Genomic DNA, 21,922 nt, shown 5'->3' with positions numbered 1-21,922 from the left:
ACTCTTTTTAGGTTGTTAATGATCTGATCATGGGCTTAGTATATGCCTAAACCTCTGCTTCTAAGAATCGTCGTGTCCTCAAATGTCAGAGCAAGAGAGGAAGAGATAGATCAAAGAAAAGCAGAGAAAAACAGAAGAGAGGAACACAGCAGCATCTCTTTGTGGCCAAGGGCAAGTTTGTAAAGTCTGAAAACACAAGCCAGTTTCCATAAAAGCCATCAGCACATTTGGCTAAGCCATTCAGCTGTACTTCAGACTCTTGAGGAGTAACTGCAAAAGTCAGTGGGAAGGGGTTCTTCTGAGCCTGACAGAAAGGTCAGTTAGACAAAAATAGATGAGAATGCCAAGTCTCAAAACTGGAGTTGAGCAAAGTGTCAAGGAATGCAGGGAATGCAGATAGAGAATAACAGCCATAGTCACTGGTGAACTGAATGGCGAGAGCAGAAATGACTACCAGCCACACCTGCTTACAGTCTTGCCCTCAGAGGATGCCATTTCAATAGCAGCAGCAGCTGAAAAGGCATATGAAAGCTCTTAGATTGCCTTTGTCTACATCCCTATCTATAAGCCAAAACTAATTTCAATCTGTCTTAATATACTGGGCAGTTCAGAAGGAAATCTGCGTCCCTTTAACTGCTCTGCCACAAGGGCAATAGCCTTCAGGATGGGAGTGGGGCACACTGCCTTGGAAAGCTTCAGCTGTTCCAACAACATTCCCCCATTCCCCGCCAGCTGAATCCGAATGCATGCTAATACTATACGGACAAGATTAAGTCCTTCAAGGTTTAAATTGCTTACAATGAAAGGAACTGAGGAAGAACACGTACCTATACTTGGCACCTTCATCTTGATCCATCTGTGTTTGTACCTGAGCAAACCAGGAGAAGAACTAGAAGAGATTTTATGGTGTGAACAACACAGATATCACATGCAATCAATTAAAAAATCAGATCTATGAAATGAAGATGAGCTTTTGTTAAAAACAGAGATGTTTCAGAACTTAATTATTAATCAAGAAAACGAACTGTAACTCCTTGCTGTAGGTCCCTTCCAACTGAAATACTCTATTCTATTACTCCATTAAATTAAAACGAGAAAGACCAAATTTCATCTGGTTTTATTTGCACAACAACAAGGCTGTCACATTAGAAAGGGGGGGAGGGCACACGACATTCTTCTATATTATGAGCAACGCCACCTTACTGAAGGGGTGCCTTACTCTCACATAAGACTCCACTCAAAATGTGAAAAGTATCTGTTGCTTAAGAGCTACGACTTCGACGATTTCCACCCCCCCGCCCCGAGTTTCTTCATGCACCTTGAAAATGGCCCAAAAAATTTAACAAACCCACCAAAAGCTAGGCAAGGGACACAGAAACTCACAGAATTCTCCGAAGAAGACTTCTGCAACTTGCAGATTGTTCAGCATCACTTACCTGCTGTGCTGTTTCAATTCTTTCGTCCTCCATCCCTAGTATGGCAAATCCTTTCAAGAGGACATCCTCTGTGGATTCTGGCACCGCAGCTGTCAGCGTAACAGTTAGCGACTGGGATGCTAGGCTGCACAAATCTTCAATTGGAAGCTGTTCACAAAACCCCACAAAACTTCAGTTAGAGAACTTGATAAGAATTAGTATATTCAGCTCAACGACAGTAACACAATGTCTACCTTTGAAGAAACAAATGCAATGGACATTTTATCTATCAGGATGACAATACATCAACAACTACCACATCTATATATTCAGAAACACTTAATTTTTTTTTTAGTTAAAATCAGAAAATATTATACAGCATTTTATATAAGTACATGTCTGTGTCAGAAAAGAAACTGAACGTACATGTACCTTACATACTGATGAGCTATACTTTAATTTCCAGTTTAACTGGTTCTATATCCGGAGAAATGCACCAGAAAAGTATCTGAGAATATAAGAATTCAGAACACACACAGAAGTAAAAATAAATGCCACAACTGTCTATGCTACATGGCAACACCACCGCACAGGAATTGTCAGGTTTTTTTGCCAGATATTCAGAGAAAATTCAAGACTTAACACTGCCTGAATTTATCCAGGAAATAGTGTTTCATATTCTTTCAAATGTTTTTTAATGAAGAAGTCAAGCTAAAATGAAAGGCTTTTTTAGAAGACAAGGAATAGCTCCACTGAACGGGAATTATCAGCCACAATGATTTTTTTAAGCAAGAAAAATATGGAAAAAAGTAACTTGAGAGAAATTGTATTTAAGTATGATTGGAAACTATTAATTAGCTTATATGGAAGAAATTAATTCAAGAAAGCAAATATTGCTCTATACTCTTAATTAATGTAATACCCTTTTAAAATCACTTGATGAGTAAAGTATGTTTTCTATTGCTGAGAACATCAGTAACATAAAACCAGAAAACACTACTTAAATACAAATTGGTATCTCTCTAGAAAATTACTCACTTAGTAAAATATTCATTGCCTGGTAATACTAGTCTGGCAAAGAAAGATCAGGATTTCAGCTACTTGAGAAAAGACAGATCGACCTATCTTGTTCAACTTCCACGTATCTCTGCCCCCCGCCCCCCAAAACAGGCAGGATGCTAGCTGAGGAGCCAGGGTTTCTCTCATGACTGCTACTGAGGAAAAGCCGAGTCCATCAGAGTCTGCTATTTCAGAACAGCCAAAGCGCCACTGTCCCAATCCACTTCAGCAGGAGCCAAGACCAACTGAAGGACTCGATGTCTTGGCGTCCCTGTTGTCCTGACTGGCAGGTACGGTACCTGCCTTGTCGCAAAGCTGTTTTAGATCCTTAAGCACGTTCTCCGATAGCAGCACATCCTTCTACAATCATTTTGGATGCCTGCCAATGTTTACTTTAGTACAGTTGCATACAGTTTACACAAAAAAGAAACCAGGAAGCACGAAATGAAACAGGTGCATTTCAGGAAGAAATTGCTTTACCCTCTCCCGTTTGTTATCTTGACCTTTCAAACACTTGCTGAGAGCCAGCTTTGTTGATTTTACAGCACTATATCTTGTGCTATGATCCTGTCCAAATACAAAACTTCTCATTAAAAGTGCGGTTAAGGAATGCAAACATTTCTTTCCCCCTCCTTTTGTAGACAAGGGAGCATTCATAAATAACCACCTTGTCAGAGTCTGGTATTTTATAAATGAGTGGGAGACCACGTCTTCCACGGTAATGACAAATTATTAGCTTTTTACCACTGTTCCTGGCTCGTTGAATCACCTGCAAGTTGTACCAGGAGGTAACATTGGTACCAGCAGCTGTGCATTGACCAGGATGAAACTGAGAGGACCAAAACCATGTGACTCCACAGCAAAAGCTCTCAATTTCAAGAGGACAAACTTTGACGAGCTGAGGGAAGCAGCGAGGACAGGCAGAGAAAGCCCCCTGGACTTTCAGAGGGAAGCTGCCACAAACGCCCTGCGAGGCCGGGCGGGCGGCAGCGCCGCGGCTTGGGGCCGCTGGGGAAGGCCGAAGGAAGGGCCAGAGCTCCCGGGGGGGGCGAAACGGCCCGACGGGCCGGGGAAGCGGCTGTGGGCGCGGCGCGGGGGGGGGGCCCAGGGCCCCGCCGGCCTGAAACCGCGCCAGACGCTGCTGAGCCCCCTACAAACGGGGGGAGCGGCGGCCCCGCAGGCCCCAGCGGGCCGGGCCGCCACCCCCGGCCGCTTGGCGACGTGGCACCGCGGCGCATCCCTTCCTCCGGCCCTCCCTCCCTCCCTCCCTCCGGGCCGGGCAGCGCCGCCGCCTCACCTCGGGCGGCACCGGCAGGTTCTCGGCCGCCGCCTTCAGCTCCAGCACCGAGTCCGTTTGGCGGTCGCTGAGCGGCGCGGCGGGCTGCGGGCGGCGGTCCCACAGGCTCAGGCGGTCCCGCACCTCCCTGCCCGCCGGATCCGCGGGCGGCGGCTCCGCCATGCTGCCGGCGGCGGGGGCGGGGGGGGGCGAGCGGCGGCCGGGCCGGGCCGGGCGAGGGAGCGGCGCGGAACGGAAGGGAAGGGAAGGCGGGGGAACGGCGGGGCTTCCGGGGGAGGCACGGCGCGCTCCGCTCCGCGTCGCGTGGCAGTAGCGTCATTGGTGGGGAGGAGAAGTGCGTCAGCGAGGGGCGGAAGAGGAAGAGAGAGCGCGAGGGAGAGAGGGATGGCGCCCCCTGCCGGCGGGGAGGAGCGCAGGCGGCCGCGGCACCAGCGGGCCTTGGTGCGCCCGCGTCCCCCGGGCCCGGGCCTCCGCGGGGCTGCGGCTGCCCCGGGGACACCGAGCGGCAGCCTGGAGAGGGGCCGGGGCTGGCAGCTGGCTCGTCCCCTCCGTTCCCTGCAGCCTTCTTTCCCGAGGCGGCGGAGGCAGGGAGCCTGCAGGACAACCCCGGCCACGGCACCCCTTCCCCGGGCAGCAGCTCTCTGTCCCGCGCTCAACCGTATCAAACCACTTGCGTTAATAACCAAGACTTGCTTTTGCAGCAGTGTTTTTGATCTAGTTTAACGTAACGTGACGACTAACGTCCTCCTGAAACAGGTAAGTGAAGTAGCGGGGCACCCGACACCGTCAGATGCGCCGTCACCCCGGGTCCGCGAGGGGAGACGGCGCCCGCGCCCTGGTGTCGCCACCCGGCCTCCTCACGACGGAGCTGGCCTGCGTTCCTCTGCACCATCGCCCGTTAGCCGCAGCTGCTTTTTCCGTCGTGCCGCAGAGCCTGCTGCAGAATTCGTTCTTTACTTTGGAAATACCCGTCGTTATCTTTGGTTTGCCGTTAGTTTCTGTAAACGCAATTCTTTCATCATTACACGTTAAACGAAATGTGAACTAAGGCAGGTCTGAATTCAAGAGCTTGAGGTATTCACTGCAGCAGTCACCTTCAGCTGAGATCCCAAACTCCCATCTCACTGTTTGTCTGCCTTCAGTGCTTAGCAGTTAATTTCAGTCTGTCTTGTCCATCTGTCCCTCTCCAGCTGCCCCGCAGAGTAACCGGTGCGGCGCGCTCCCGCCCCGTTACTCCAAACTGGTAGGTTCCTCATCCCCGCAGAGCTGCGTCCGTCAGACTTGCGCTACCACACACGAACGCCAGAAATCCACTCCGGTTACGAGTGTAATAAAACATATTTTGCTGCTACACATTGACCCGTTCCAGACCAAGCAGCTTTCATAATAAGAGTGGGAAATGGCCTTGCAGTTTAAGATACACCAAAGACCAGTGAAAACATGGTTAATGCATGTTATTCAACCAGTAAGTTACCGGAAGATAAGCTTTTAACTACGGCAACTTTAGTCTGCCTTGGCTAACCAACCAATAACATCATACAGCTCAAGGCCAGCAACAGCTTTCCTTTGTTCATCACCTTGAAGTATCGGAAAGCCCACCCATCCTGCCCCCGTTTGAAACTTAAAAACTGAAAGCAGTTTGGAGTCATTACATGATGATTTTAAAATTTTTAATAAGCTTAAAAACGTCAAACATACACTTAGTTTACATAGTGTACAAAAAATATTTACAAATATTTCTATGAAAGCACAGAAACAGCTCTAAGAAAAACACTGCGCATAAGCATACCTATATACATAGAAAAACATTGTACCTCAGGAAAAAAGTGCCTTGTGCATTTAAAAATCCATTTGTGAATTCAAAATTAGTAATTTTAAGTGATTATAGTAATTTTGAAATCGCAATGAAATTTCTTTAAGTGGAATGTATGATTTACCAAAAATATTTAACACAATGCCACAAAAATCCAAAGCTGTGCGTCCTGCTTCGCTACCCTCCGCAAACGCGGAAGGACCACTGTACGGCTTGCATCTCCCACGTTTCCCTTCCTGGAATTCAACAGCAACATTTGCAGGAACCTTGACCTAAGCGTTTAGTGAATGGCCCTGAAGTTTTGATATACATTTAAGCCAAAAGGTAACATTTTAAGGAAGTTGCAGTTGATTGCTACATAAAGTGTCTACTTGCATGGAAGAGCAACTTGGGCCTGTTTGCTACGTGAAAGCGCTCAGAAGTTCTGGGTTTGGGTGTCTTTTTAAAAGGAAAGCAAACTTTACAGTAGCCATACCTTTGGAGGGGTTTGGTTCTTTCCACATAGGCACCTACGTGACACAGCCTGAACCGCTCCGGGTAAAACCCGCATCTTGCGGATGACACCTAACAGCCAGTATCCTTTACAAGTCGTTCTTCCCAACAATGGAAGAAGCATGGAAAGTTTCTCTGCAAGATAGGGGGATGAGGATGGACTTGTTTGAACCTCATTCCTACTTGCAATTTACATATTAATATGTTCAAGAATCACTTATGCTGAAAATCAAGAACAGTACATTGGAAAAAAACTTTCTTCAAGCTGTGCAAAACTGACAACTGGAGCAACCACGCTTTCAAATGAAGCTGGATTATTCCCAGCAAATTATGCAGACATCTAAGGACTCAGAACACAGGAAATCTCTAAAACCAGAAGCGGACTTTTGTATTGCAGCAGGTATTTTGCAGAACTGAAAGCCTGCAAAGATGTCTCGTGACCCTTCCAGTTAATTAGAAACTAGAAACTATTGCAGTCAAATTGTACACACTTCTGAAAGCAGGAAAAGCCCAGCTCCTTGGTACTACCTATCGTCCTTTACAGAAAGATTGTTCTTTGCCTTTGGGAAAAAAAACATCCAAGTGCATCCGAGTCTCAACACCATAAAGTTGCATTACGTATCTTCACATTCAAGAACACTTAAACAGTTGACAGAACGTATTCCACCATGTTTGGCTCAGTCTAGAAAATAGAGCACATCATTGTCCACCACATCACGTGAGCAAGCCATTGTCACAGGAGCCAGTTTGCCTTTAAGTCACTTCCAGGTTGCTCTCATTCACAACAGTCTTGCAGCGACCTCTTCCTTTGGCCAGCATCTCAGACAATAAAGAGCAAATACTCAAGACAACTTACAAGTTGCTCTGAACTCAAACAGTACATTAACAGAACTCAGTGTACAGTTGAGCATGTCAGAAGTCCAATTTCTTCAGCTGTTCATATGTCAGAAAGAACTGGAACAGCTGGTTAAGGAAAACTTTCCTGTTCACGCGGCGCAAAATGGTCACGTCGCTACTAAAGGACAGCTGCATCGGTGTGACACTTTGTGCCACTCTCTGTTCCCTGCTATGCAATGCTGCTGGTTGGGCATTTTTGTTACGCGGTACTAGGCAGAACAATGAAATTTGCTTTAAGGCTGGCGATGCCAATTATTTTCCCATCCCTATTGCTCAGGATCTTAAACACAGGACTGAGGAGGCAGGAGAATACTGCGAAAGCCCCCCCAGAGTCTTTACTCACTTAGCTTTGATGGGTAAAGGAGGTTTGCTCATGGTAAAAAAAACAAACATTACTACCAACCTGCTCTCCAGGGCTCTGATCAGCTGGCTCTTGAAACAAAAACAAAATTCTGCAAGATTAAGATAAACAAAAAGATTTCATGGCTAACTGCCAACAGTTTCCCCAGTTCTGGAAATAGCCCCCATTCCTAACAACTCATCTGGTCAATTTTATTTAGTACTAGGCTCCAAACTAAGGAAATGGACAGGTATGAAATTGGAGGAACAGAAAAATGTTCTGCAAGATCATGCTCTGTGTGAACCACAAATTCAATCTGCTCAGCAACAGTTGACTAAGAAAATGGTCAGCTACACAATTTTCCATTCATAAAAAGGGAATATTTGAGCTGACGTGACACTTTCCACACTGAGCATTCTGTGAAACTGTCTGTCAATACTTGCTGTTGTACAGCTAGCTTAATGGTTTTGCACACCTTTGAAAAGGATACAATGATATTCCAAGGACCAAGTCTTAACCAGTTTGGCCAAAACCCTTTATATAGAGCAAAAAAGCCTTCATTCTTCCATGTCTGGAAAAAAAAAAAAACACAGCAAGAACACACTTAAGTAACTCTTCATTAGTGAGAAATCTAGACAGCATCTCAGCTAACAAGATTCTATACCAGACAAGGGGATGGCTTAGTGCTGTAACCTTGATTTAAACATATTGTATGATGGGACAAGGAAACATTTCACTAGATACAGCCAAGATTAGTCATGCCTGCAGCACTACCTGGCAGGTAAAGATACAGTCTATGTCATTCAGTACCCAACTCAGATTCATCCAAATCACATTCCTGGACTTCCCCCCCCCCCCCCCCCAAAAAAAAAAATCCCCTTGCAGAGCGCTGCATGTGAACCTACAGCTCACATTTGGCACCCCCTTGAAATTCACTGCATGTAGACCTGCCGCTCACATTAGGCACCCCCTTGAAATTTTTATGAACTTCACAAAATTGCACCAGACAACACGACTTGGACTGTTATACAAACTGGACTGTTCAGTCAACGGTTTGGAGACCAATAGCTTCCTATCCACTCTTCTCCATGTAAAAGGCCATCATGCTCCCACCTCATACCCAATTTAGGGATTTAAGAAACCAAGCCAAAATAATCAAAATCAGAGACTGACATTGCCTTTGGCTGTACTAGGCTTTCCATTATGCAGTAAGCAACAGAGAAAGCCATCTGCCCCAGATGTTGTTCTTCAAGAACTGACTTATGAAATTATAATTTCCTATCAATATCCTAACATTGTATAAAGTTAAGTAGGAGACGGTGCCACTGAGGGACTTAGTCTCCTCATCCAAGCACCAAAAGGAAGTCAGTGCCTGCAGTACATACTAACGTTCTTCCTGCCTTCTGTGAAGACAGCAGATACTTTCCACACCAACTGCATTATTGGCAGTACAGTCCTTTTGAGCATTAGGGCAAAAAGGATATCTAAGTTACTTGGATTAATTTCTAAGGAAACTTAGAACATTTTCAAGTTCTACACCACAATTATTGCTTGATGGCACCAGTTTCTACTTACGTTGATACATGAACCACTTACTTGTAACAAGCAATCCAAAGTACCCTTGTAGTTTGAGTGTCCCCCATGTTGTTGGCTTCTCTGATTCATCATGCGTGTTCTCACAACATCAATTGGGTTGGATGCTAGGGCTCCAGCTAACCCACAAGTAAAACTTGAGCTAATAAAAGAAAGGTTTAATGAAATTCGACCTACCGCATTTCAAGGTGCACAAGAATTCCCCCTCCCCAGAAAACACGCAGTAATAATGCGTGCTTAATGCTTTTAGTTAAAAATTACATCAGCTAATAGATGTGAAAAATTGCTTTTTATTTACATCATTTTCAAGATTTGACATACAGCCCTTATATATAGTTTCTGTATACTGGAACACGTTTGTGCCTTTGAGAATAGCAAATATTTAATTGGAACTTTCCTCTAATCTCGATTGGCAAAGCTGAATGATTCAGATCATCCACAAACCAAAATTCCATATTCAAAAGAAAATTAAATCCAAATCCTAAATAAAATTAGCTTCTGTGCTATGTGCTACCACTTGAGATGCTATTGCATTAAAAAGCATAAAAACATCCGAATTATATTTAGATGTAGACTGATGACAGAAAAATCAAAAGATTCATCCCCCATAACGAGAACTAACAAATGATGAGCTATGCAAGTAGTTATTTATACAAACTTACAGGAAGTGAGTATATACTGTATCTCCCATAAATCCAGACATCATTATGTGCTTCTTGGTAAGGTCATACACTGGCAGTTCCACTCCAACAACAATAGCAGCTCTCTGCGCTGTCAATGATACTCCCTGGCAAAAGAAAGGATATAGCTGAAGTTTAAAGTTAACCTTCGTGCACCATCAGAAGAGCCTAGCTTTTATAATACAAAGCAACACACCATGAATGTGTTAAGAACACTGTGAATTCAAATAAGGCTAATTAACACAAGTCTTAGATGTATGTGCTCCAAAAAGACAGATTAAAATCAATAGATAAATCACTTTTTCATACTGAACGGCAATTTCAGTTCCTCTATGCTACTCCATCTCTGCCTAACAGATGAACTCTTGCATCAACAATCAGTTAAGACCTCAACAACCAGGTGATACTGGCTCCCCTTTCTGCTAACTGAAAAACTGACAAGTAAGGAAGATGAACAGAAAAATGGAGATCAAGAAACTTTGCAGAGAAAAGCACACTAACAGAAAAACATTTCTATTTTCCAGCTGTTTCAGAACAATTGTCCATTCTTGGTCTTCAGTTGTTATACAGTCACTGACTGTAATTGGCACGAGACAACCTACAAGACCGAGTACAAGAATTCCTGAGCTAGAGGGGATGTTCCTTAGTACCTTTACTTCCAGATGTTCTTTAGTATATGTTTTAAAAAGAGCAGAGCACACAGATTGAGAGGTGTCTTTGCGAAGGGTTGTTGAACTAGTCCTAGAGAGCCAGTCACCCTAATTTAAGCCTCCATTTCTCTCCCCTATCTTATGAGGTGGCTAATGCTTGAACACAAGACTGGCAGTAACCCTTTGTCAAAACGCACCCAGACACCAGCAGTGAAGTAGTCATGACAAACTACATACATATTAGCTACTGACTTCTCCATATTTTGGCTGAGAATATTGTAGAAGAACATGAAATTCAGTTGAGCAAGAAAGTGTACTTGAAGTGTAGGATACAGATCAAAAAACTTGCCTTCCATAATCCTTTAGTGCCTTCGTTTTGGTAGATCTGTATGAAGTTGCCCATCATTCCTCCCTGAATCACACTGCCTTGGGCTTGCATTCTGATCTGAGATTCATTTGAATATAAAATTAGAAAAGAAATACTATTCAAACACATAACCGATAAAATGTTAGTAAAAAGTATTAAACTATTAAGTCACAATCTTTTAAGTAAAAGTCAATTTCTCTTTGAATACAAATAGCTGACACTCTCATAACCATGATGCAATCTTTTGAAGTGCCTTATCTATCCAATGCAGCTGCTAATTTTGAATGAGTACGTGGTGTAGTTCTTAACTGCATTAAGTCATGTCTATTTCTGTACTTGTACACTACCCCATTTAGATTAGACTGACAGATGGGTTCTGCAGAATGTCCTTTACAGTGTTCTCACAGGAACGTGTTAAAATGAAAGGTTAAAAAGATTAAGGTTTCAGCTAGTGAGAACCACAGCCTTCAACCCTGTGGATTGCTAAGAATGTTCTTGGGAAACTGCCATGGTAACTACCAAATACAAGTTTGGTGACAAGCAAGTTTGTCCATGGAAATAATTTTGGGAAATAACTAATTGAAGCCACACTTGAAATAGAAGCTTATGTTTGAAATGCCTCTACATAACCACACTAGCCCTATGAAGAATTAAGCTTTTAATAGTTTCAGAAGAACAGAAAGTTTTCATGAATTTTTCATAAGAAGCAGCCATGCAAGTCACATGCTACAGTTTTGTAAGTTAAATACTTATAAGTAACTGGAAAAGAGGTCATTGACTATCATTAAGCTAAGAGATTCTTAAAGAGGTGATGGTTTCACCAATCCACTTTGATGCTAGAACACTATTTCCATGAGACACTGGATTGCAAAGCCTCTCTAAAGGATTAAAGAATCATACAGTACAAGTAGCACTCACTAGCCTCTCCATTGATCTTCACCTATTTTGAGCTCGAGAAACATCCTAGCACAACAGTGTTACCAAGAAGTATAGATGAAATATGCAGTGTGACTTTCACACAAACACTATAGCATGGAAGTTACAAAAAGAGTCATCTTAAATGATTCTCTCCCCGCCCCCAGAAAAAGTTACATGGATCCAACTACGTCCCCAGCCATCAGTTTCCCAGTGCATACTTCCAAATAATTAGTACGGACCAGAAGGAGGTTCCAAGAATTCAGGATGCCACTGATTTTTTTTTTTTTTTGAAGTTAAGAGATGAGAATAAATAGGGTTACAAAACAACAAATCCTGTATTCATCAGGAGATTCTGCATTTCCTCAAGGAGAGGACAAAGACTAAGGACAAACTCTACATAACACATAATTACCTTTAAGACATCTGTAGGGTTGGCAATAGATGATGAAATTACTCCCGAAAGAATGCCACAGAGAACATTTATCATCAGGGTTTCATCTATTCCATAAACAGAAAAAGAGTTTAGATGCAGATTTACAAAGCTGAAGATGCATCAGGGCAGGATGATGATGCAACCCCCCCCTTTAACCAGAGAGAGTGCCAATTACAGAAGCCTTAAACTGCTCTGACAAGTTTTCCTTGCCAATTCACTTTGTTGTAATTGGTACAAAGAATGTTTTCTCAGTAGACTTGTTCAACCCCCTACAGTAAGATATCAAATGGAAACAACCTGCTTCAAGCAAACCAGTCCTCAATTAAATTGAAAAAACCCACTCACCTTCTGGATGCTCAACAAACATTCTTTTTAAGCTCTGGTAAGTGCCTATTTTTATCGTTCCATATGAAGCTTGGCGTAGCATTGCAGGTGCAATCCTGTAAAAATAGGCAGTGATAATATTTATGCTCAAAACTGCAAAAGACTTATTAGCAAATACTTTTTAGAGCAGAAGAGACTGAACACAAGATATCTACCAGAGAAAGGTTTGTTCATTTAAAATCAACAATTTAAACTCACTACAGACAAAACAAGGTTTTGTTGGGTTTTTGGTTTTTTGGGGGGTTGGGGGGGGGTACTATTGGGGTTTTTTTGGGTTTTGGGGGTGGGGTTTTTTGGTTCATTTTTGGTTGGTTTTTTTTTAAATAAAGCCTGCAAGAACACAAATGAACTGTCAAAGGATTACTATTAGAGCACACCTCAACTTGTGATCTATAAAATAGCTGGCAAGCTTGTCCGAAATGTTATCTGCAGGTTACATCTTTCCCCCACCATCTTTCATGTTTTAAAGAAAAGCATGCCCATGTATACACAAAGGTTAATTCAATTTTTCTTCTGAGAGATGGAACAACCATAGTAGCATTGTATAGAATAACTTTATGCTTAGCTATTTTTTTCCAAGTAGGTTTGTTTGGGCTTTTTTTAAACATGAAATGCTATTGCAGAGTGCAAAGATTGAAGCAATCCAAGCTTGGGCTGTCAACTTCTAGATTAACTGAGGCTAATCAAATACCTTGTAAATCTGAAACCCAAGAATTCACACACTATGGGCTTATACTTATCAATATACTGTTCATAAACCATTACTGCAAGTCAGTTAATTTTACCCAGAGTATAAAGCTTTCAATCCTTCTTCTCTGCATATTCTGACTAGTGCATGCACCATTCCACGGTAGCGGATCTCTTTATATTTGGCATCATTAACTTGACCTTGAACCTGCAGACGTGTTTTGGTCAGATCAATGGGGAAAGTACCTTAAAGAAAAATCAGAGAAAATTAATCAAGTACTTACCTAACCAAAGACAACAAAGAACATGATAGAAGAAAAAGCAGCCTTTATTATATACTAAAATATATAAAAATACTGCCGGGGAAAAAAAAAAGTCTCTCTTACCAAGACTTTCTTTTAAACAAGTGGTTCATTTTATGTCACTTTGTTTCCTCTAAAAGCTTGTCAGAGGCCCTACCTACTTCCTATGTTTACATTTTGCATTTGTTATGTTTTCAGGCAACATGGTATTGCCTGGTTGTAAACAGCCCCACTGAATAGAACTCTGCAATCACAATCAAGTACAGAGTCTGCATGTGTATTCTGCCAACATCTTTGAAGAGCATTTCATTGAAGGCAAAGACATAAATTCCACAGAACAAGCCATGCAGATTCTAGCCTAGAATCCAAAAAAGCAATAGCAGCAGTACCCATTTCTGTCATTGCTTTCCTGTAGCCTACTGCTATGTCAAGTTCATACCCTCCATGCTCCCTTTATGAAAGGGTTTAGAAAGCATAGTCCTCCAGAGCTTACTTTTAGGAAAGGGATCACCTCAACATTCAGTACTCATCTAAACACAAAGACAAGTCAGGATTAACTACATCTGTTCTAACGAGGTTTACCAGATAAGCAAGGCTTTTATGAATTGCTTGTCTTCCTCATGAAGCTCTTGGCATTATTTGCCAAGTTCAGTCAAGTCAAATAAGAGAGGTTTCAAACTCAAGTTTGAACAAGATTCATAAGAGCAGGTAGCAAAGGAAAACAAAGTAGTAGTTTTAAGTGTAGTTTTATACTACACCTACTTCATTAGGCAGACTTCACATGCAAGCCCACCACATCAGACTATGTTCTGCTACTATGAAAATCCAGATTTCCATTATTTTCATGTACATGCATTTTAGATAAGACTTTCTGTTAGTATTTTAGGTTTATCTTTAGAGTAGACACTAAAACATCAGATGCACTGTCTCACTATAGCAATTATTCTATGTTGCACACTAACTGAATTTGTGTTCAAATCTAATCAGCCACTCGCATTCAAGAAAAGGGAATGTAAACTGCAATGTAGCTACTCAGAAAAGCTAGGAGAAAAAATTAACAAGTTAGGAGCTTAGTTTGTCTACTCTAGCAAAACAAAAGCTGTGTATACATATGACCACTGTCTAGGGACAGAAGAACAAACACCAAATACTGGAATGCAAAGGCAAAGTTTGTATAAAAACAAGACTCACATGGGATGCGAGTTTACAGACAGAAGTGTTCTGACATTGTAACAAAGTTCTGAGCAACTCTTCAGTCAGCAGTAAAGAAAAACTCCTACACCATATACTACTGTGCCACTGGTAGCATGAAACCAACCTTGTTTTAAAAGGGGCTGATTAAAGGAAACCATGTAAACAACTAAGTAAAAGCTTACCACATTCTGCAGTGATTGATGCTAAACCTCCATAGATAAAGGGCTTCCAGTTTAGTGCTGACATTATTGATTCTTCTTTCTGTGAAATAAGACAATGGTTTAATGCTTCTATAGGTACATCTGTTGTACAAATATACATACTAACATTTAATAAAACTTTGTGCCTTGTCCATTAAGATAGACCTTCCAAACATACTCAGGGTAAAAAACGTTTAATACCTTTGACAATCAGAACAAAGTCAGTAATACTGCACAAAGGCATCTGGGTTCAAATCGATGTCTCTACTATGTAATTGGGCCACCACTATCCTCCATCATGAAAAATAAAAGCAGTTTGTCTCCCAGGCATGATCTTAAGGAGCGCTGCAGTGAATAGCCTCCAACGATTCTTACCAAGCTGAATTAGTCTGACTACATCCTGCAGTCAAATGGAACTTTAAGACAGTCGTTACTGAACTTCTGTCCCTTTTTTCCTGGTATCAACATTAACATGAGCTGAGCTGGTACACTTGGACTGAAAATAGGGGTGCATACAACATTTTGCTTCCATTAAGGCCTATTTCTGCTACCAGTGTTCACAATATTCATTCTTGTGAATATTATATGAAAATAGGGTAATCAGATGCACAAGGCCTTTTACAGTAAAAAAGGCTGCTCTAACTCAGAAGGCAATTTAGTGCATTTGACAAAGCGACCATAAACCATAATTAATGATAGCACATGCTTTGCAAGATGCTAAAATAATCCAATTATCTTGGAAAAGAGATAAGAACTGCAAAACGAGACTAGTCCAACCGATACAAGATTGCCCTTCTCAAAACCAAGTAGGTCTCTCCACAGCTTATTTTTTCCCTTCCTTGTAATATAAATACTTTCGATTCCCCATTTTCTGTAATACCCTCCTAAACATTGGATTCTACAGTTATCTTTTGCCAATTAGTTTTGTGGAATAATTGTACTTGAAACTATTTCCCTTGGCACTTCTGTTCCCTGTTACTTTGTTTATTCACCTGTACTGCCCAGCTGGAAAATATCGCAAACACACCAGTTACTTAGCACTGCCTTTTATAAAGATGAACCTTCCTTGGTCACTTCCTCTAGAAGTGCCAGTAATCCAGTGTCCAAAGTTAACAGAAGTTGCAGACACAGAGCATGCCTGAATAGTTGCTGCAGCCCTAGTTTTCCTTTTCATCATCTTTACTTCATGAAGAGTTACCTGGGTCTTCAGTCTTCCAACACTCAATACAATAAAAAAACATAGGAACTCAAAGCACACAATTTCAAATACTCAACAACCAAATGCACAGAAATCCATCTTACTCTTTAGGCTGCTGCAGAGAACACCACTGATCTAAAAAAAAACACCAAAAAAACAAAAAAAAACAAACAAAACACACACAAAGAAAAGGCAAGTAAGGGCACCCACTGTATTGCCAAAAAGAGTGCAGTACAGAGATCAGGACCTACAGGCTATGCCAGCTTTTCAATATAAAAGCAGCTGAGCCACATGGGTATGACACTGTGCCAGAGGGAGGCCACTTCCAGTCCCAAGTTCCTCATATTCCTGTCCTGCCACGATTAATGGCTGATCATTTAGTTAATGGAGACAAAGCCAAGCTCGATTTCCCCACTATCAGCCACATGCATGACCTTTGCTTTTGAGAAACTTGTCAAAATTGAAAATACAGTTAACTTTTTTCCCCCTCAATACATTAAAACAAATTTTCATTTATCACAAATACTGATAAAACTAAAATATAGCTGTACTTTGGTTTGTATTTCACTCTGTCTAGGCAATGAAAGCTACTCAGTTTTTCTATGTAATTCTGGAGCACTGACACAATGTAGAAGTATGCAAGCACTGCCAAATAAAGTTTTCAGTTTGCACACAGATCTACTAATATTAGCTGAAGTTTTGATATATGTATAGGATACCCTAATGTAGAAATTTTGTAGCACACCGTTCCTTTGCCATATCCCAAGGTGAAGGCTTACATTGCACTGTCAAGGTTTGTACCTCTTAAAGGTACATAAATAAAAGTAAAGGCTTACTATTCTCCTTTCCTGCTACTTAAGCCAAACTAACCATCTGAGTCTTTCCACTTATTTCTACCTTGTATCCCTCCTTCTAGCTTCCCATACATACAGGAAGAAATTAGAGCAGAGTGGCAGAGCTTATCTCAAAAAAAAAAAAAATCAAAAAAACACACCAGCAACTTTGCCCTTTCACCTCAGCTGTCTTGTTTTCCAAATTCTTGTTTTGCTTCTTACTCAGCATTTCTTCCCTACACCAATAAAAATAGTAAGCATCTCCTCAAAAGAATTCCATCGGCAATTCAATTGGCAAACTACTTAAAAGCAGAATCCAGCCCTTATTATAGAATAAATTGAGGTCTCTCATAGGAAATCATCTGTATCAAATATACATTGTTGTTCCCTGAACATCAGTAAAATGACAGAGGTGATACTACCCCTAAAGGACTGGGTTAGGTTAATACAGAGATTCATCCACACGCTCTTTGCAAAAGTCAGAAGCAAGTCCGATTGCTTTTAATTGGCAGTGGGGCTGAACTAAAATCAAAAGCCCAGGTTGCATAAAAGAATGCATCAATTCAAACAAATATTTAGATATTTCCCTGCTAGAGAACAGACTTTAAAAGTTACATATCAAATTCTTTATTGGTTAACAATATTGCTGGTAATCTAGACACACAGTATAGTCCAGCTTACAGTAGTTTTAGCTATTTAAAATGGATTTGACCCTTGAATGTTACAGAAGGCTTATGCTAAACGAGTTATTAGTCCTATAAGTTATCATAAAGATAGCTATCCAAGCAATACTTTCTAACTGCATGGATTGCACTGCAGACACACAGCTCAGACTTTGCATTCAAGCAGTGAAGGATCATCAGAAAGAAATAAAAAAAAAAAAAAAATCAGGGCTAAAGCTAGCAACCATCGCGGCAAATTCTTGCCAAATACCAGCTGTCTTACAGGTACGGACGCCAGAGAAAGCCCCCGCCCCGCCATCATGAGGGGAAAAGAACGAAGAGAAGGAAGAGGCACGTCCCTGCTCGGGGGTGGAGGGCTCTGCAGGGTGGCGAGCAAAGCTCGGGAAAACCTCGCCCTCCTTCAGAGCACTTGGCCGGCGAGGCGGCGGAGGGGCCGGCGAGCCCCCTTTGGGGCCTCGCCGGCCCCTCCGCCGCCTCGCCGGCCGGGGTAAGAAGCGACACCCGCCCGCCCTCTGAGGAGCCAACGCCCGCCACCCCCCCACTTACCGCCGAGGCCTCCTCGACCCCCGCCGACCCCCGCCACCACGCTACGCCGCCGGCCCGCCGCTGCCCCGCCGGTTATAAAGCCCTGCCCCGCTCCCCTCAGCCGGGGCGGCCGTTGAGGGAACGCGGGGCCCCGCCCCGCCTCGCTCCCCGCGTTGGCGGCGGGCTCGCCTGAGGGGACGAGCCGGCGAGGGCTGGCGGGTGGACGGGGTGGATTTAAAGGGCCCGCCGAGCCGGCCTGCAATAAACCGGGGGAAAAAAATTAACCGCCCTGTCTTTCCAGTCAGCAGCCTCCCTCCGCCGCCGGCCTTGGGAGACTTCTGGCTGGCGGGGCAGGGTGGTATTTTCCACTAGCAATGCCGCCCCAGGAGGCTGGCACAGGTATGCCGGGTATTTCGGTGCTCCTCGGTTAATGAGCCGGTCACTCACCCCTCGGGCTTTCTTCCCATCGTGAACTGTAACGACATTGATTTTGTCCCCCGGTTTACAGCTGATGGCCGCCTGTGCTGCCTAGCGACACGACAGCAGTATCTGGGTTAAGCTTCCTTAAGTCGGTACAGCAACCTTGGATATGGGCTCTGCGGAGGGACAGAAAGGGGCAGGGTGGGTTTCAATATCGACTTTGCTCTTTAAAATACCCCGCTGAATATTTTTGACAAAATAGTTCCACAGGTGATTTCTATTATTATTATTATGCAGCTTTGTGCAATTCTAACTATGTTTCTTTACATTACCAACGCTGAAATTATGCACTCAGTGTGTAAGCTTTACATTGCTTGGTAAACGTATATCCAACGCCTTTCCAGAAGGATGACAGTACAGGACCTGGGCTGTGGCCACCGTAACCCTGCCTGGCCAGCAGAGGAACGCGGGGGCTATCGGAGAGGGCAGGTCTCAGCCGCTGTACAGCTGGCAGCGACCAGTCCGCGAAGACTGGACGAGAACCAGAACTAGTCCGTTCCCTTGGTTCAGAGCCCAGGACTCCCTGTGAAATAGTTGAAATTAGCTCTTTCTCTGCCCCGAAACGCAGCCCTGTTCTGGCAACTCAGCGCTTGCCCTTTCTGCCTGAGGAGCTGCCAGGCGTGCCTGTAGGGCCTGCCCCGCTGCGCTGGTGGGGCCTGCCCCGTGGCGCAGCCCCGCTGCCGCTGTCACTCTGCCGCCTCGCGAGCGGACGGCATACCTCGCCCCTGGAAGGTCAGAGCATCCCACGGTAACCGCGGGGCAAGGCTGGCCGCTGAGACGCTCTGTTTAAGCTAGAGGAAGGGGGTAATGCCTGTTTCGCTCTCATTAAGCAGCTGGCTATAGCCTTACGTGAATCTGTCAATAAAACATAAGGAATTCAAAATTTGGGTCCCAGTGTGCTGTTAAATGCTTCATACGGTGAAAATAGTTCTCTACAACCACCCAACTCCATCGCAGACCTCCCAGAAATTTCACATTTCTGTTGCTACGGCACGGGCAGCCCACAGAGGTCATGCTGCAATCGCGGTGTTGCAAAGTTGTCTTTGCAGACGGGCCTCTCGGAGGGTAGGTACAAACTTGCACCTCAGCATTGGTACTCACGTCCACAACCCCTCCTGCAACTCCTAGTGACTGTCTAGTACTGTCCAGGTTTTACATCTACAGCGGGGGGGGGATCTTATTTGAGGTAAACTTTGAACGGCTCCTTTCTTTTTGCACAGAGATCATTTGGACTGATTCTAACGCTGGGTGATTTTGCGGGAGAGCCACTTCTGTTTTCCAACTTCCCAAATTTCTGTCTCCGCTTGAGAAGGACTTCAGTTCCAGTTTGACCTTAAGTTGTCCCTGGAGTTTGGCCAGCTCCTTCCGCAGGCAGCCGGTTTTTATTATCTCTGATGCAAACCGGTTCCTGCTCACACATTACAGCTTGCACCTGATCACGTTTCTTAAGTACCTGTTACTCAACCACGTACTTCTGAAGAAAGAGGAATTCAGGCTAACTTTTGTTACTTCTGGTGACTTTTGGGTGGATCCTCTGAATAACCTCTTTTCTTGTATTTTCAACCCGATTCATACTACGAGATATGTAATGCTTTTATTGACAGCCAATAGACTATTTTTGGCAAGCTGCCTTGAGCCTGACATTAGTCCCATATCAGCAGTTGACTCTGGTGCTCAGCATCTTTTCACATGCCTCTGAACGATCCATGTGCTACTGGTGTGCTACTGGTTACACAGTCTTACAACAGAGTTGTCCAAAAGCCAGTTCTTTCCTGCTGGGCTGTGTAGGGCTAACGTTTAATTAATTAGTTCCCAGACCCCTAACCTTACCGCTCCTGAGTTTCCTCACACGTTTTTTGCGTTTCTTTTTTACACAAAAGAGGGCCACCCTCAAACAATTCTACCAGAGAGCTCTGCTTTTTGTGCGCTGATTCTTGGTTCACTGTTTCCACTGCTACTCACAATGGAAAATCGTTTTTCCTCTGGCCTCTGCAGCGGTGAAGACAGTTTTGCCTAGTGTCCTACTGCTCAAATGCATGGTCAGTGAAGTGACCCAGGTGGTTACGGGCATTATTCCAACTGCCTTGGCGTTTTGTCACTAGTTGTAACCACTGGAGAGTTTCCTTTGTCCCTTGGAAACTTCCGTAATTATTAGTCACATAATTCATTGGCTTCGTTCATGTCCCATTGGCTGCACGATGAAAGCAAGCCTGGCACACGGGAGTCAACCGTTCCCTCCCCTGGCACAGCCTTCTCATCTTTGGTGTTTGCACTTTCTGCCTGACAAGGAGTTAATCTGACCCTCAGTCATGCCGTAGATGACTTTGTTGGAAAAAATAAACTCTCAACCTGCTATTGGCATGTGTAAAAATACAAGACATATTAAATAGTCCTTCCATTGTGTTTGCCAGGGGCGAAGCCTCGGCTGGAGCACCGCATCCAGTTACGTGTGGAGGGCTGTAGAGAGGAGTTAGGAGGATAAGGCTAGGGATACAAAACACGATCTGCAAGGAAAGATTGAAAGAAGTAGACTTGTTTATTTTAAAAAAAGGTTGATGATAACATAATCTTCAAGACTGAAAGGTGGCCATACAGAGGAAAGGAATTATCTGTTCTCCACCACTTGTATTAGACATTAGCACAGACCCTCTAGTGGTATGGACAGTGCTAGATGAGGCTGACTGGGGAGCTTGCAGTGCCTTCGTCATCACAAGCTTTTAAAAACTGTTAAGCAGCTGTTTCTCAGTAGTTTCAGTCTGGATGACCCAGCCCAAGCATAGGGATGGACTCTCAAGGACCTTTCCAGCCCTTTTTTCTGTAATTCAGTGACATTTCCTGCTCCAGCTTCTAGCATATGTCATACGGGCATATGATGACAACACGTCTTACAGTTTCTAACTTAGCACAGACTCTGCTGTGCAGGGTTCAAGGAGAACGGAAAGTGAAAGCAGGAATAACAGTAAATGTTATTTTGTAGCCTTTTTGTGTTTTGATAATCTGCTTTGGGCTCTGGCACTGGCAAGAGACAAAGGTCTTTATTGTATCCTAGTTTGGTGGATATAAAAGGACCATGTTATTTGCTTTTAATGTGTAGAGGGTGAAGGAACTGAGGACAGTTCCGGGCTTGGAGTGGACGAGGCAGTCATACAGCATGAGTTCCCAGCAAGGCAATTCTAGTAAATGTAAACCTGTAATCCAGACAAAATTTTCTGAAAGTGTTGCAATCTTCCAGCAGGTCCAGGGAAATTGATTTCTCTTCATTTCTGAGACTCCTTACAGAGATAATAATTCCTATGTGTGTCACGGTGTTGGATTTGATGTTATTTGAGTGAGCAAATGAAAAGATTCTCAAATACGAAGGCACTACAGAAGGCTTTTCACTCCTATACAATACTTTCCAACCTCAACAGGCTATCTGAGAAGCAGACTGTTGTCCTCTGACCGCTTGCCAAATAAAGATCAGTCACAATTGCTTCACAGAA

General features: G+C 43.4%; 2 protein-coding genes and 1 long non-coding RNA gene across 6 annotated transcripts in view; 1 reads left to right on the top strand and 2 right to left on the bottom strand.

Moving 5' to 3' along the window:
- Positions 1–4,079, bottom strand: part of COG3 (component of oligomeric golgi complex 3) — a 43,927-nt gene extending 39,848 nt beyond the window's left edge. For all 3 annotated transcript variants that reach the window (XR_015704585.1, XM_087756530.1, XM_087756531.1), the window contains exons 1-3: positions 3,772–4,079; positions 1,437–1,583; positions 828–889 (exon numbers count right to left, since the gene is read on the bottom strand). Coding sequence is in view for 2 of the 3 variants with exons in the window: in XM_087756530.1 (XP_087612656.1) it covers positions 828–889; positions 1,437–1,583; positions 3,772–3,933 (371 nt within the window). In the remaining variant the exon portion in view is untranslated. The remainder of the gene's footprint in view (positions 1–827; positions 890–1,436; positions 1,584–3,771) is intronic.
- A 111-nt stretch (positions 4,080–4,190) lies between these two features.
- On the top strand, positions 4,191–17,844 carry LOC148055886 (uncharacterized). The gene is made up of 3 exons (XR_015704773.1): positions 4,191–4,527; positions 12,230–12,336; positions 17,700–17,844. It is a non-coding gene; the product is annotated as an uncharacterized LOC148055886 (long non-coding RNA).
- On the bottom strand, positions 5,425–18,120 carry SLC25A30 (solute carrier family 25 member 30). Of its 2 annotated transcripts, XM_087757774.1 has the most exons (11): positions 17,982–18,108; positions 16,024–16,054; positions 14,704–14,782; positions 13,124–13,271; positions 12,300–12,394; positions 11,934–12,019; positions 10,582–10,681; positions 9,569–9,689; positions 8,910–9,048; positions 7,804–7,884; positions 5,425–7,030 (listed from the first exon to the last, which is right to left on the bottom strand). In XM_087757774.1, exons 3-11 carry the CDS (start codon positions 14,765–14,767, stop codon positions 6,989–6,991), a joined length of 876 nt encoding a protein of 291 aa, XP_087613900.1. In that variant the 5' UTR covers positions 14,768–14,782; positions 16,024–16,054; positions 17,982–18,108; the 3' UTR covers positions 5,425–6,988. The 2 variants fall into 2 exon arrangements, with proteins under 2 accessions (XP_087613900.1, XP_087613899.1); XM_087757773.1 differs by lacking the exon at positions 16,024–16,054 and having other exon boundaries at positions 17,982–18,120.
- Between the last annotated feature and the right edge of the window lie 3,802 nt (positions 18,121–21,922).

This window comes from Nipponia nippon, unplaced genomic scaffold (assembly GCF_047370975.1).
Source record: "Nipponia nippon isolate SJK-2023a ecotype South Korea unplaced genomic scaffold, ASM4737097v1 scaffold_2, whole genome shotgun sequence".
Lineage (NCBI taxonomy): Eukaryota > Metazoa > Chordata > Aves > Pelecaniformes > Threskiornithidae > Nipponia > Nipponia nippon.
Note: the sequence above shows the minus strand (reverse complement) of the source record. Positions and strands in the feature narration are given on the sequence as shown.

What these genes read in the sequence shown, in the direction of transcription:
- SLC25A30 (XM_087757773.1), bottom strand. Translation starts at nt 14,767, where the DNA reads ATGTCAGCACTAAACTGGAAGCCCTTTATCTATGGAGGTTTAGCATCA. An exon ending in CTTTGGATTGCTTGTTACAA is followed by an intron (nt 7,885 to 8,909) that starts GTAAGTGGTTCA and finishes TTTTTTTTCCAG; the next exon opens with ACATGGAAGAATGAAGGCTT. An exon ending in TTGGTCCTTGGAATATCATT is followed by an intron (nt 7,031 to 7,803) that starts GTATCCTTTTCA and finishes CAGCTGTTCCAG; the next exon opens with TTCTTTCTGACATATGAACA.